General features: G+C 39.8%; 1 protein-coding gene across 1 annotated transcript in view; it reads left to right on the top strand.

The window, feature by feature from the left end:
* The window catches only part of khdrbs3 (KH domain containing, RNA binding, signal transduction associated 3), a 107,002-nt gene that overhangs the window by 57,367 nt on the left and 32,723 nt on the right, over nucleotides 1–16,912 (top strand). Inside the window, exons 3-5 of the mRNA XM_044336617.1 lie at nucleotides 1,958–2,074; nucleotides 13,428–13,574; nucleotides 14,742–14,881. Of these exons, the coding sequence (XP_044192552.1) occupies nucleotides 1,958–2,074; nucleotides 13,428–13,574; nucleotides 14,742–14,881 (404 nt within the window). The remainder of the gene's footprint in view (nucleotides 1–1,957; nucleotides 2,075–13,427; nucleotides 13,575–14,741; nucleotides 14,882–16,912) is intronic.

Genomic DNA, 16,912 nt, shown 5'->3' with positions numbered 1-16,912 from the left:
TCGCCTGCCTGACCATCTCCAGCTGCTGGTGGAATTGTGTTTAGCCCTTGTTAAGGTTGTATGACTTTGATGGGTGTCTGCGCACAACATCCCGCGACAAAGTAATGCATAACATTTGGGTTTTTATGGCAAAAAGCGGTGACCTTGTGAAGTAATCTAAGCCCGGAAGCCTTTGATGGACGGCGACATGCCAGAAGTGGTCAAGTTAGATGTTAGCTCAAACAAGCACATTGCTGCACACTGGAAATTTATCTTAAAATATTCCAACAGATTTAGGAAATGTGCTGAAGTGATACTAGAGTGTAAAGCTCTGATGCAGGCGGCATGTACAATTATACTACTGTATGCGCTGGTTGATATGACCTAAAATACTGTATATATTACATAAAATTGTCACATTTACCTTCATAAGAACAAATGTCATGATGTTTTTTTATGTTTTTTAACACATCAGTGCTATTTCCTTTCATATATTGGTTAATTTCTGATTTGTCTATGCTAATTAATCATAATCTGACCAACTGAAGATTCTGGGTGTCTGGACTGGGCTGTGGGCTGATAGGATGGTTGAAAAACAAGTAAGATGTTATAGGTTATTGGTATTTGTTATTTTGTCGCTGTCCTCAGTCTAAAGTCAATTTTCCAGTTACATGGAGTACTACTTAGCCTGTGAACACAGTTAATGTCCTCTGTGGCTCTGGAGGAGCTTTGTCAAGTCTGAGAAAATGACTCAAGTAGCATCACTTGAGTAATGGTTGCATTGTGGGAAGTGTACAGAAGGAACTTTAGGTGTAAAAGACTCCACTGCATCAATTTTGATCCCACTGTGTGTGCCCTTTTATAATATCTATAATATAGGACAAAAATTGTAATGTGAGTAAATTAAGGTTCATAACAGATTTCTAATATAGTTAATTTGATAAATTGGTCTTATTTCCCATGGCCCCCTAACTTTTCAAAACCCTACCTCACTTTTACAGTTTCAGTTTGATCTATTCATAAAAAAAACAAAAAAAAACTTGCTGAACAGTGTCTTCTTATTGTGAGAGGTGATCAAAATGATGATACACTCACCTGAGTCTCGGTTGTTGCAGTGTGCAGCGGGTGCTCTGCACACTGCTTTTGGCACTGGATTCAGCCCTTTTTGGCAACACAGAGGTACAGGCCTCTCTACCTTATTGGTGAAGGCTGTCAGGGCTGTCTGCCATCTCAGAGGGAGACTGCAGGCACTACTAACCCGCCCTGCATGGCTTTTTGGATTTAAAAAAAAAGTAATTCAATTTGTGCTTTTATTTACAATTTATATTGTCCTAAAATACACTAGAATTATGGCAGTAAAGGACACTAACCTTTGCAGGAAAAATGTGAATACATTTAATAATATATAATATATAATTGCATATAAATACATGAGTATCAGGTGGAAATTAGCTGTGATTACAGGGTTAGTTCATTAATAATGCAGCAATTTACATAGGATTAATTTTTTTTACACTATAGTATCATCATTATGGAAAGCACAGATTTTTATCATAATTTGTTTAATGCAAGACTGATATGATTGTATATAAATGCACAAAATAACATCACTTATCACTTTTTATACAAAGTACCTCTGACTTCATTGTGTCTCCATCACTTGTGAAACCAAACCTACATCCCCGCTACAGAACATACTTGTGAATTTTATGCTTTTAGATTTTCAGACAAAGTGTACACTGCAGAACATCTTCATGCAATAAAAGGTCAAGGTGACAAATTGGTCATCTCAGAAAAGCTTCCATACCGATCCTATCGAGACACGGACGGGAAGAAATTGCTGATAAATTTTTATTATCTTCAGTCAAGAGCTAACGCCGGTTGAGCCACGTGTGATTGACCTAAGAAATGTATTTGCTCTTTATCTCAAACACACAGATTCTGATTGATGCGTGCTCTCTCTTGCTCTCTGTTGCAGTTTAACTTTGTTGGCAAACTCCTCGGGCCGCGTGGGAACTCATTAAAGAGACTACAGGAGGACACGCTCACAAAGATGTCAATTCTTGGAAAAGGATCCATGAGAGACAAAGAAAAGGTAACACTCCAGTCTGTTATTTAATTTTTTCTCTTGCTCTCCTCAGTCCTTTTCACTCTTTTACCCCTCAGTCTGCTGCAGTTACTCTTTCACAAGGTTTGAATGGGCGGGCTGGACTGAACACAGGAGTTAAGGGACCCCCCATAACAGATTTTAATGAGAGGAAGTCCAGTGATTTTTCATGAAATAAAACTGGGTTTTTTAATACGCTGACATGAGGTGACTTTGTGCTCTTGCCCCAGATTTTTCCTCAATGCTGCAAAAAAAGTTTTTTTTTTTTTTTTTCCCAGAGAAAGTTGTAAGCTCTCCAAATTGTGCAAATGCACATTTTTGTACATGACTCACTGTAGACAATAGTGATGCCTGAACTGATTAATCTGTTGATTATTTTCTTTAACCAAATAATCAATTCTTTGGTCTGTCAACATGTCAACAGCTAGTGAAACACACCCATCACAAGTTGGTTTTGTATGACCAACAGTCCAAAAATATTCAGTTAACTGTCATAGAAAACCAAAAATATTCACATTTAGATGATGGAGCCAGTGCTTTGTTTTTGTTTGTTTTTTTGTTTTTTTTTTTCATTTTTGCTATAAGAACACATCACAGATTACTCACTCTTAAAATTATGATCACATGAAGCTGATTCATTCTGAACTATTTTCATTTGTATTCCTCTTTACTATAATTGGGAAAAGACGATCTGAGCAGCTTTATGTTCATAATTCTGTTTCATATCAAATCAGTGTGAGCAGATCACCCCAGTAACTCAGACTTCATTTGATTGACAGCTCAAGGGTCACCATGAGCACATCCAGTTTTGAAAAACAGCTTCATCGTGAAAACAAATTTCAAAAGTTTATGTAAATTCCAATGATCTTGGGAGCGGCAGACACGTCCGACATCTTCCACAGAAAACAAAATACACACAGACAAATCAAATGCAGACTGTACACAGGGCAACACTCCAGATCCGAGACATCCAGACACTCTAGATGTCTGATTTTGTATATATTGTTATATAAACTCTGTCACAGGATAGAGAAAAATGCCCCTTCATGATAAATATACATAAATGGAAACTTTGTGGTAAGAAAGGATGGATTTTATGAGGAAGCTATAACCTGAAATTTCAAACACAATCCAGTTTAACAACGCCTGTTTGTCAATGATCATGTCGGTATATAAAGAGAGGATATAAATGGCTCCAGCAGTGGCTCTTTAGCAGCAGAATTGATTGCAGACTCGGTTAACTGGGAATAAATCGACTTCACTTGGCTCGTCTGCGTCTCTCCTCTCTGTCTGTTTGTCGGGAGGGTTGATTTGTTGGCGGCGATGATTCTTGCAATCATACAGCACATTCTTTTTGATTACCGTGATCAATAGTCTTTGATGGTCCACTTCTGTCGAGTACTTGAAGAAAAGATCTGTCATGGAGATGTGCTGACCTCGGCAGCCCTTACCTGTCTACGCAAACCTGCCGCGGGATTTATGACTGACAGCTTTCTGTCGGGGACACTCCGTACAGCGCTGCTTCCTCTATTTTTCTTTCTTTTTTTTTTTTTAGGGGGAAGAGGGATACACCCTCGCTACTACTTTATCTTCAGCTGGTTGCTGACTCTCTGTTTTGAGCTGCACAGCATGTGTCATCGTAGTTTCCAGCAATTGATATTCCTCGTGTACGTCAGGGAGCCACTGCAAAGCAAAAAGATGGGTCTACTTTCACCCAGAGATTTTCTCAAACAAGTAAAAACAAAGCTGTCTTGTTTTCACAGAAGCCCCAAGTGAAGCACTGTTGCCTTTCAGGACATGTTTCTATTTATATTGATAAAATACATACTGTGCTGTACTTCTGGGCTGCTCCTGACTGACAGGAAAGGAGATAATGTACAGTTTTCACCCTGCGGAAGACATCAGATGTAAATGTAATTGTAGCCCTGCTACTCAGAAAATACAGTATACAGTAATACATGTGTTGGAAGATGAAACCGTACAATGTTCAGTACATTACCCTTTAAGCTCTTAGACACAGCAAAGAGCCAGGATAATTGCTCAAATGCTGCTGCGGGACCTTGATCTTGTGTTGACAGGAATGTGAGTGTAGAGAGGTTGAAAGGCACCGAGCTGTCGGAATCACAGTCTCCCCGCCTGGTTATGGCACCTCGGTTGTCCTGCCGCTGTCAGAACAGGATGATGTAAAGGCATCCGTGTTCCGCGCCCCCTCCTCGTTAGCGCTGTGATTAACTCATCCATTTTCCTCCCTGGGACTTGTAGTCCCTCTTTAATTTCCCTGATAGACAAAACAATCACATTTTCTTTGTTTCACCTTCAGTAAGTCGTGCGTTGGATTTAATTGTGAGCTGCTGCAGAAAAATACCTTCACTGTTGGCAAGAGCGGTCCATACGAACTGTCCTCCACTCAAAAAAAAATCGACCACTTTGTGTCTGGTCCTTGCAAATAATTTATAAGCCCATCTTCAATTGGACATCTAGGGGATGATGTAATTGAAATCACATTATCAAGATGAATTGTGAGAGATCAAGTTCAGAGCGTTTTGCAACATTTTGTACATTTTATTGTACTTACCAGTTTACAGGCTTACAAAATAATAATCTATTGACACTGTCATATGAATCAATGACTATTTAGCTGCTCCTGCTGATTGTGCAGTCACTGTAGAATCTAAACAACAGTTTTCTGCCTCATTACTTTATCTTATTGTCAAATGCCATATCTTAATCTTTTTTATTGATCTGTCTCAGCACCGATTGCAAACTCAGGAGATCCCCTTTGTTTGTATTTTTTGTTTTTTTTCTTTGAGAGTTTGTTCTTATCTTCACTGAAGGTATTGATGGTGTTGGGTAGATTGGGTACGGCCCGGCACAGTGGGCTATGTAGCCTTTTTGAGTGTTTTGCTTTCTGGAACAGATCCTGTGGCACACAAGAAGTGATGTATTTCATTTGAATCGATGGAATAACCGCTTCAGCTGTGTCACCAGTAGAAGCCAAAGTACAGTAGCTCAACAGACAATGAAAAGGACACCGCTAAGTGGTGCCTACTAAACGTTCTCAACGGAAAATGCAACCAGGTTTAAAAACATCTGCATGATGAGCAAGTTTAGCAAGCTGAGACAAAATAATAAAAAAAAAAACTCTTGTTTAGGACTCATTTGATCAATTAATGGAATAAGCTGAATCCAGAACATGTTTTCCTTGATAACTGATTTAAACAATCAATCAGCAAGCATGCTCATTCCCAATATATTTTCTATTCATCAAGTCATTGATTAATTCTCTAATTGTCTCAGCTTTAGAAATTTTATCAAACCATACTGCAATTTTGGTACTGACTTACTGGTTTTGACCCCAAAATTTGCAAAGAGACTTTGCCAAAGACATTTAGAATATTGGTGTTTTGGGTTTAAATATTTCACTCAGACATTACAAAGCTTCAATGAAGACTTGGAATGAGCCAATACAGAATGCGGGGGAGAGTTGCCTTAAATGTAATGTGTGACAGTTGTGATATGCACGTTTTCTCTTGCTACGTAAATACCATCATGACCTCATCACATTGGCATGTGGCCAGAGCAGAACTAAACATCCCTGAGAAATATCAGCAAGATTCGGCCACTCTGCAGGGAATGGCAGCTGGAAAACCGGTTTAGCACAAAGTAAGTAAAAATTAAGATCCAGAGGTATTTTTGAAATATAAAGTTGTGTATATGTGGCGTGGAGCTAAAATCCACATGGTTGTCTGCATGTATCTGTTCTTCGTCAGTTAGCATAGTTTTCCGGTCATGCATGCTAGTTCTGGTCTGTAAGGAACGCCAAAGCATGTGACCAGCAGTTCATTTGTAGCAAGTTACATTTGTAACTGCCTAGATTTTTGGGCACAACCTGATTATTTTCCCCTTTGTTTACTTTTCCTGAGTTCTACCAAATAGGGAGAGGAAAACAAGGTTAGTGCCCAGGGATGTGCTAGAAAAAGCTTCAGAAGAAGTCATCAGACAGGATCTCTGTACGAAGTCTGGCGAAAGCATATTGCATATGCCATTTCACTCTGTACAGGTATTGTGAGGCAAGAACGAGCCTGGAGGAGAAGGGAAGCCACGAGCTTCCAAAGTCAGGGTATACGAGAACTTAACTTTGGATAATGCCCCAAGGAAGTTAGAATAGATTGAAACAGTAATAGCTTGGTCATCTTACATTAAAATAGAAGGCTTTTTTGTATGTCATGATTTTTCATTCATAGTTACATAAATAGTAAGTAATATAAGAAATTCCTGGTCTTAAATTCATAATTTAAATAAATCAGAAACTTGATTTGATAATATAAAATGTTATGTGAAAAGTCGTGTGGAAAAAGAACAGCACAATTAAATATGATAAATTAGAAAGAAATACAAATAAATATGAGTGGTATTTACATGTAATGTAACCATACATTTTTTCAGGACCGCAGACTTGCATACCAGTTGGAAAACCAATATGGCTGCAAATACTAGAGTCATGATGAGAGAAAGACATGGCAGGGAAGGACCGGTTTGTCGGATTCATGAAGAGGCACCAACATTTGTCAACACAGCGTCCACAGGCTGCTAGCCTTTCCTGTGCCACCAACTTCAACCAAGTCAACGTCCAAGCCTTCTTCAAACTGGCTGTTGTCCTGGAATGCTTTACTTTGAAGCCAAGGATATGTGGAACATGGACGAGACTGGTATTATGACAGTCCAGACGCCAAACAAAATAATGTCCACCAAGGGGGTGAAACAAATAAGGGCAATGACCTCAGCAGAGAGGGGCACCCTCATCACCATGGCCTTTGCAGTTAATTCACAAAGTAACAGTGTACCAATTCATCTTTCCCAATAAGTTCCAGCCCTTCAAAATTAATGGCGGACCTACTGGCTTCATTGGCACAGCCAATGGATCAGGCTGGATGTAGCAGGATGATTTCATTGTGTTTCCCCAGCACACCCTTACGTCAGCACAGGCCAAGATGATCCTTTTTCTTGACAAGCATGCGTCACACTTGTCCATCCAGGGGATTGACTTCTGCAGGGAACACAGAGTTGTTTTTCTTGTCTTTCCCTCCCCATTGCTCCCACAAACTACAATCCAGGACAGGAGTGTGTATGGGCCTTTGAACAGGTAGGTCAACACCACCATCGACAGCTGGATGAAGAACAATCCAGGTAATAACATAATTAAGATAAAGAGAGAACTTAATAATAATAATAATAATAATAATAATAATCTTCATTTTTAAATCACTTTGCTGAGCAAGGTATAAAACTTTGCAAAATGCCTAGAAGATATAAAACCATACATGACTTTCTCCAGATCAGAGAAGTGCAAAAATTATCTTATGATCTAAGAAATTAAGACTATGGGGCTCTATGACGTCCCAGCTGTTGTAGCAACAGCTCTGCCATATGCCACCACACCAGCCAACATAATGGCTGGGTTCAGATGGTCCGGAGCTTATCCCTTCAACCTGCACACCACTCCATTTCAGGAGGGGGCAGCTGAAGAACCATCTGCAGCAGCTGAAAGTATGGGGTGTTTCAAATGTGTTGCTGTTCGCGTTTACCCGAAGGCTGGACCCAAAAAAGCCACCACCATGGGAAGAAAGAGGAGGACAACAGTTATACTAACAGAAACACCAACAAAACAGGCCTTGAAGAGGAGAGAGAAAAGCGAGTTGCACCACGCAGTTCCAAGCCCCAGAAGAAAAAACAAACAATGGCTACCTGGGAGAAGAGACACGCTGGATGCCAGGTTTGTGGAGAGGATTTGTTTCATTGAAGCCTGGAGAAGTCTGGGTGCAATGCTGGAGCTGTAAAGAGTGGAACCATGAGGAGTGCACAGAGGGAGGGAAAATCTACAATTAACTTGGTAAACCCACAGCAGGCAATGGGCCCCCTGGAAAAAATCCCAATCAAATTAAAATGGCACACATTTTAATGTATTTTTATATTCTTTAAGCCATTGAGAGGTTGTAGTCTTACCTTGAAAAAAATGTTATTGACCAGCTCACAAGAGCAACTTCATTTTTGGATGAAATGTTGTTTATGCACTGTATGCATCCATGTTTGTACTGTTTAATGTAATGTTTAAATGCTGGCAGGAAGTTGTTTTCATAGCATGGCCTTGTATATCTGTCTTTTGTCAATAAAAATTGCAAATAGAAATGGACTGCGTGGCTATAGCATAGATTGTAAAGCTTAGTGACCTGGGGTGTTGCTTTATTTAAAAGCATGCGTCGTATTGGCCAATGCTCAATGTTCAGTTAGATATCATTCAATTATATTCTAAATCAGATTTACTGGTACATCCGGTAAGTCTTAATAATATCGTTATGTTTTATACATTATCTGATCACATCCTTGTTATGAAATCAATGTAAAAACAGTTGCTTGACTGAAATATTGTTGATTTGCCATGAACTATTTGTTTAATGCTTTTTTTTTTAGCTGTGTTACAACTGCAGCTCACGCTGTTACAATTGAGACTCACATGCTCTTCTATTGCAACATCGGACTGCATCCACTTTCAGTTTAATTCCTCATGACTTGTTTTCTCTATTGAAAAACGTGAAGTGGTTTATGATGGCAGATACATGTAGGTCATTTGCCTGAATATACTACATATGTAAGTAAAAAATATCTGAGTACAAGAGTGAAAAGTGAAAAATGTTACAATTATGGTGACTCACCCTATGTAGATGTCAGACAGTGTGGAGTAAGGTGATTGTAACAACATTAAATATAAGTGGAAGTAAATGGATAATCTAGATGTAGTTTAAGTTGTTCATCAAATGGGATTTTTGCAGCAATGGTAGTCAGTGGTAGTTATAGAACATTTTAAATGTTGACCAAACACATTTTTCAGAGAACTTAAAAATACAACAAGATAAATATAAAAAAGAATTACATCACAAAGAAATGAAAATAAAGATAGATAAAATTGCACAGAAAACCATAACATTCAAAAAGCTGAGTAAAAAGATGTGTTTGAAACATTTAAACAGATGAGGATTAAATAGTGAGAGGTAAACTATTCCACAGTGTAAGATGTTTAATGGTCCGTGGATATCAAATGAGTGTTTAATAAAGAGCAGTGACTGGTCAGTATATCTCAGGGCTCTAAAGGTGGAATGGGAACTAAGGAGTTCTCAACTGGTGCCAGTCCATGCAATGCATTAAAACTAAATAAATAATCTTTATACCAATCCCTTATTTTACTGACAACCAGTGAAGGGAGGCCAGTACAGGAGAGATACTGTATGGTCTCTCTTCTTGGTATCCATGTGGAGTCTTGCTGCTGCAAACCATATAAAGAGGAACTCTGGCCCTTGTGTCTGTAAGCCACTTTGTATGTCAGAAGTGCAGATGAACAATGCTGATAGAGCTGTTCCAGTTCATCATTGCAGTAGATGGCTGTACTGCATGTGATGCGTCACCTGTCATTCAGACTCAGACTCAGATTCATCTGTCCTTAAATATTTCATTTGAATGGGAATGCTGGGAGCTTGACAGTATTCTTTACCTCTAAGCTCCGTCTACAGGAGCTCCTGCGTCCAGAGTGTTGTGGCTCTCTGTTTCCAGGGTGAACGGCTTTTCATAAGCAGATTTACAGAGAAAAAAAATGTAAACAGGAGGAAGATGCTGCCAATAGATATGAGAAACAGACAGCTGTAATCTCCCGCCGTGGGCTGCTTAGCTGCTATAGGACGCTGCTGGATCACGGATACCTCTTATCAGTGCTGGGAGAGGAGCCCCTGTGTATGAAAACTGCTATAATATCATATGCAAATAATGTGGTCACACATACAAAGTGGTTTCATACCAAATGAGATATCTAGTAGGTATAACAATGACAGTTTGCACATGTTGAATAGACTGTATAGATGGGAGTATGGAGTAAAAGAATGGAATACTTTTTAAAGAAAAAGAAGGCCCCAAATGACATATGCTAACATTAGAGTGAGCCGTCTGTCGTTTGCTGATGATAGTTAAAGCACGAGATAATGATTGTTTTTCACATCTTTTTTTTTCATGCAAATATACCGAGGAACACATGAAAGGGAATAGGAGAGACAGATCTGCAAGCAGTCGTCTCTCTGCTCGACACCGGCAGCTCTGTCAGCGCTGCTGCTATGCGCAAGGAGCCCTCTGCTCGTAAAGCACAGATTTATGGGGGAAATTAACATATCATTAACATACCACAGGCACTCTTATTTATAATTAGGTGACATCAGAGACACTGGCATGCATGGTGCTGGAGAGGGAAAAGGGAAAGAGGAAGTTGCCGCCATTGGAAGGCCCCGGAGAAGACTCTTTTTTTTTGTTGTTTTAAAGAAGAAACTGGGACGCCGAACCTGTTGTTTCCTTTGTGTAATGTGGTGGGAGACTTTTGGGGGTTTTACTGTCCTATTTCTCGCCATCAGTAACATTATACTGGCCTGCTTCTGTCAGGCCTGAATGGCCTGCGAAGCCTCTCACTGTTTACATGGTAGACTTGTCCGTTGCAGTCTAAATGAACTGTGCTTCCACAGGCGGAGGTGGAGAACAGCGAGTTACATCTGCTCTACTTACAGAGGTTTCAGTAGAACTAAATAGCAAATTCATGCTCTTTTAGGCCTGCACTTCTACTTACACCTGTTTAAAGCTCAAATATGTAACTTTCCACATGTTGACACTCTCTGTGTTGGCGACAGGTGATCGAACTGACGTTGGAACTCCAGCAAAGATGGCGGAGTTGTTGTTGAAGCCTGCTGCTTGTTTCAATCAGCCACTGAAAAACGTATATATTATATTTAAGTATATTATATACTTATTATATACTTGTATATTCTCTAGCTACTAAAGTGAGATACTGCTGGGTTTATGTTGTCAAGCGCTGTGCATGGAAATAAAGATGTCATATAAAAGCAAGTCTATTGCAGCATATGTTATCTACAGACTTTATTGGCACTGTCAGCTAGACCTGTCTGACCTGACAGCCTGATCAACATCTTGCCTTTGCAAAATGTTTTATGATACACCACCATACAGACGGATGGATCAATAAAAACAGTATTTGAAAACATGGACACCATGGATCAGCTGTGTATCTTAAAAACTATGTTCATACTGTATTTATCCTAAATTTGAGCAGCATATTTTTTGCCGCTCTAATGCCATGGCTTCAGGAATGGTAATGTCCACCTCTTTTGTCTAGACTGAAATATCTCAACAAGTGCTGGATGGGTTGCCATTAAATCTTAGTAAGAAGCATTCACCTCTCATTATTTTTAATATAGGAAACAAAACATATAGATTAGCAGTGCAGTGGATTTTATACCATTATTTTCAGTCGGAAAAGTGACCCATATTCACATTAAACTTAATGTGCTCTGTCACTGTGCAGGAACGTATATTGTGTACAAACTGTGCGGTGGTTGCACCTCCAGTAGCCACCAGATTTGACCAGTCTCATCTGTTTAAACCCGTGACCTTCAGTGCGGGATAATGCAAGGAGATGCAGTGTTTCCTCTCTAACAAGCAAACATTTAAAGGGATTAATTTCAACATTTGATTCTCCACATCTATAATCAAAGCGGGTTAGTGGTTGCGCCATATTTTCTTCTGACAGTAATGTCAAATCCTTCATGAAACACATTCAAACTAACTTTAAGAAAGATGAATGCTTCTTGATGGCAACACAGTTTCATTTGAAAACTTAGTAAGACAAAAATAATTTGATAAATGTTTATCTCTTACCTCTAGTAATAGTAAAATTGATAAGGAATTTGTGAGGACACCTATGTTTTCTCTTGGTGTTTTCAACAGCTGCCGTTACTACGGGCAACCATGATGCACTCAGCTGAAAGTCACCAGTTAACACAATCAGTTCAACTGCCGATGTGTTCTTCTGATTGCGCACAAATTCATGAAATTCAATCACCTCTGCCACAAAGTCCTCCTCAATGTCCATGTGATAATTTTGTTGTCTTTTCGATGTCTTTACTTTGACAAGTAAACACAGCTAGACATTGAGCTGGATGAAAACTTTTGCTGCTGCACTGCCCTGTCACGTTCAAACACAACGTAATGACGTAAATGATGTTTTTACAGCCCCTTCTCATTCCCAGAGCATCAAATACCAATGCTTAATCACATCCCTCGGGGTCTGATACCGACGCACTTCCTTTAGCATCTGTATGAGATGCACCAAGCTTTCAACTAACTCCATTGTAAACCCATCTGCATCATTATCAGACATGATGAGACTGATGTCATCTATATAAAGTGACATTTTCCTTCTTAGGAGGAGATGGGTTGGGTGGATGGCTGGATAGTTAGACGGCACTTTGCTGCAGGAGACCACTGTACACTTCCCGCTTCCAAATATGAGCGCCATGTATCCAACTGTGAATCGGGACAGCTTTTTGTCATAACCAGACCACACCAGTTGCTTTCAGAGTGTAATATTGCCGCAGATGGGTTTACATTGGATTTAGTTGAAAGCCTTTGTGCGTCTGCATGAGACGCCAGAGGGGCGTGACAAAACCTCTGTACTTTACAACCTGGGATGAGAACGTGTTGGTTTTTACAAAGAGTGTTGAAGCATAGCGTGAGGATTCACTCCTCATCACGTCCGCCCCGCATCACAGGTAGCTTGCTCTCCTACATTGTGTTTACTGTTTTTTCTTTTTTCTTTTTGTCTTTAAGCTCATGTCTTGTGAGGCCCCTGGAGGCCAGAGGCCCGGGGCTTAAGCCCCAGTAAGCCTGTGCATTAAGGCTCCACTGCTACTCCGTGTCTGTATTAAAGACGATTTCAAACGAGTACTCATTTTTCAACTTGAGGCTATAAATTGTATTAACATAAGATTTTAATATTTCACCCTATCAGTATTCTTTTTCTTGCCAGAGTGGCTGACTTTATTTTGAACGAGCTACACTGATCACATAGATGAGATGCAACAAGCAGAGCAGATAATATGATGAAGTGTAAGAGAGCACATACATCTGTACATTTGTTATGAGGAAAGACAGCTGTGAGAGGACAAAAGCAATCAGTCATATGTGACGGCTGCAGTTGAAAGGATTGTAAGGATTGTCTGTTCACAGAAATATACAAGAGCCCACATAAATATTTTCTGTCTGACTTTTTGTAATTCTGCAGCAGCAAAGCATCAAAAATCACTGTGTAACAGTTATGGAAAAACTCCCCACAGTAAACGCTTGCCGAAGTACAAAAAAAAACCCTCAAAAGATAAATGTTCCTGACTGTGACAGCTAACTAGCGCACATTTCTTAGACAGAGGATATATGATACCCTACTGTTTTTTTGTACCATCAGGAAGAAGAGCTACGGCAGAGTGGCGAGGCCAAATATCACCACCTGAACGAAGACCTGCATGTCCTCATCGAGGTGTTCGCCCCGCCGGCTGAGGCCTACGCCAGGATGGGTCACGCTCTGGAGGAGATCAAGAAGTTTCTCATACCAGTATGTTCTCTTCTGTCTTTCTCACTTCACACACAGACACACACACACAGACACACACACACACACACACACACACGCACACACTCAGACTTTTCTTTTTCTCCTCTCGAATCTCTCTTCAGCTGCTCTTTGGCTCCAGCCAACTCATTTTCAGCCCATCCACAGTGATGCGAGTGAGTAACAGCAGAGACGACCCGCTCTTTCCCTCACACTCTAACTTGCAGTGTAATTCTGTCAGGGCCGTCGGAATGTGTGTGTGTGTGTGTGTGTGTGTGTGTGTGTGTGTGTGTGTGTGTGTGTGTGTGTGTGTGTGTGTGGAAACCGTCTGATTCAGTGTGTGATCCTGGGCGGGAAGTCGTGGGTATAACAGGAATAAAGGAGTGCAGGAGAGGGAGTCTCTCTGCATGGGCCAAACGCTCCTTGGCAGTAAGACGCAGCATGGAGCTTATTTACTCTTCCTCAATTCATTATGGATGATCTCTCCAATGCTCTGAGCTATGATGATTTACATCTCATCCTTAATTATCAGCAGACCCCTCCCCCTCCCTGGTACCTCTTTCCACTGTCGCCATGAAACATATTTATTTCTAGAGCAGCAACATGACGATACACATGTCAGTCGTTTTATGATTAAAGTCCTATTTCCATGTTAATTATGTATTTTAATTTAATAGCAAAAAAAAAAAAACCAACAACACTGTGAAAAGATAAAGGCAAATGGGATCCTGAGGATTTATCAACGGGAGATCTGAAATGTTTTGCTGCCTCAGGAACAGCGGTCACGGCAGTACTGTAAAGTGCTGTTGCTCCTCACGTTCATTTTTATACATAAATTCTCATTTTATATATGAATATAGTGTTATATTTTATTAATATTTCATCCCATATTTATTAAATTTTTTTATCTTATATCTTCATTTTATGACTAGTGCTCTTGAGCTGACCCGTTTTCTCGTCCAACACATTTCATCGTATTGTTGACCCTGTGTTAACCTACATACGACTAATAAAACTAAAACTGAACTGAAACTGAAGTACATTAATTAGATATTCCCGAGCTGTAGCCCTGGAGATAAAGGACGTAATTTAATACAGTGTAATTGAAAGCGAGTCTATTGCCATGTGTGTGTGTGTGTGTGTGTGAACATCCTGCCTCTCTGTGTGCAGGATTACAATGATGAGATCAGACAGGCTCAGCTGCAAGAGCTCACATACCTGAATGGCGGCTCGGAGGATGCCAAGGTGCCATCGGTGAGGGGCAAGTCAGCCGCCCGTGGAAGAGGGACACCTGTTCCAGGTCCTCCCAGGTAACACGCTTCCAAGTGTGTATATGTGTGTGTGTGTGCAAATCGTTGTGTATATGTGCACTTCGGTGCATCTGGGGATTGGGTATTATTTACAGTTAAGGAGCTACTGGGAAGACTTTTTTTTTTCTGTAAATGGATGTGTACAGTATCCTGTTGCGTTCTCAGAGTCAGTGGTGTCATTTAGAGTTACAGCACATATACGACTGCCAAAGTCACATTAAAAGCTTTATTTCTCGATGGAGACTTCCATTTCTTCTCTGTCGAGTCAGCGAGACTGTCCTCACCAGAAAAACATTAATACTTGTCATTTGTTCGAATGGGGAAAAAAAAAAAAAAATCTGGGTCAGATTTAGCAAGAAAATGGGGCAACGCAAATGTACTCTGCGGTTCTCACTGAATTTGAGGCCATAACGTACGTGTATTGAGCTCCTCATTTACTAAATCAGCAGTTTATTAAGCTGCGTACTTAAATTCCTCATAACAAAAAAACATTTATTACTCATGAAATGATAATATTACAATCTTTACGACTACTTATATTATTAATGCAATGGGAGACAAAAAAAACTTGATGGGAAATGAAAAAGAAATGAAACAAGAGGCATAAAAAGAATACCCAAGCCTCCGCAACTGGTGGAGAGAGAGAGAGAGAGAGAGAGAGAGAGAGAGAGAGAGTGTGGACAGAGCAGCAGGTGGAGGTGGAGATGGTGTCAATACAGCTGATGTGCTGTACAGTATCACTACAATACTGAGTTAAATGCAGTCAAAGTCATTCAATCAATCTTTTATTTAAAAAAAAAAGTGGTGATTTTATAATGCAATCATAGCCCCCTGCTAGTGTGGTACAAAATAATCACATTATAATTATTGCTTTATTTTTCTCTCTAAGAATCAGACTTAGTTATAGGTCTAATTTTATTTTTGGATATTTTTGTGGTGCATATATCTATATCTGAAATTTCTGTAGAATAAATGTAAAGTCACAGTTCTTTTCTCACCACAGCCTTGTGGCTCCTCGAAATCCCATCTGTGCCTGTTACTTGTACAATCGTCCCTTAAATGTGTGTGCAATAAGGAGGGTGACACACCAACGCAAACACTGAAATGATGTGTAAACTGTGAGTCCAGGCTTCTACAGCTGTTCAGTAAATACACCACATATGTTTTGGGCAGAATGCATCAAATCATGGCCCAGAAAATCCTAAATCTGGCCTTCTATGTTTACATTTTTCTGACAAGCAACCTCTTGAGTTCATGCGAACGAACATAAAAATGACTCTCAAAAGCAAACGCTGAAGCACCGAAGTGGCCTGATGTTGTTACAGCACAGCACAAACAAAGACTACAGTCTGCATTTTATTCACCCAAACAAACTATCATAGAGATCAGAAAATGCTCAAATAAACAGCTTATTTTGTCATTTAGATCTGAGGATTTGTTGGTGTCAGCTGAGTGACAGGAAGCAAAGCATATCATAACATAATGCTACATATTGAAATAAAATGATTCTGTGGGATACACTGAAATACATCTCAGAGCAAACCAAACCTAGGCTTCCTGTTTAATGTGATGGGTTATCTTTCTCTGTGTGAAAGTTGTTTCTTATATTCTACAAGAATAAATTGCAACAAATATCTTCTTCTTAAGGCAGGAAAATGAGCCCTGATATCTCTAACTATGCTGTGTGCAGACCTCAGCAGGAATTACAAAGAGAGAGAAACCATAGACGACTGGCACATCCCTAGAAACTAAAGCACTGCTTTATCCTTTTAAAAATTCTAATGTGCAACTTTTGCACATGGCTGGTGTCAAATGGCATCAAGACGTGACTGCTGGGAGACCATACAGGCACCATTTGAGTGCCTGTAAACCTCCAATGTTTCCTCACCTGTTCATATGTATGTCAGGATGTTTTCTGTACACTAAAGGAAACCAACAAGAGAGGCAAAAAGATCTAACGCTAGTGAGACCAGCTTTCTTTGGACGGAGCTGTCAATAAAGATTAGTGAAACTTCAATCAGAGAGACAATG

The sequence above is a fragment of the Thunnus albacares genome, chromosome 19, assembly GCF_914725855.1.
Source record: "Thunnus albacares chromosome 19, fThuAlb1.1, whole genome shotgun sequence".
NCBI lineage: Eukaryota > Metazoa > Chordata > Actinopteri > Scombriformes > Scombridae > Thunnus > Thunnus albacares.
Note: the sequence above shows the minus strand (reverse complement) of the source record. Positions and strands in the feature narration are given on the sequence as shown.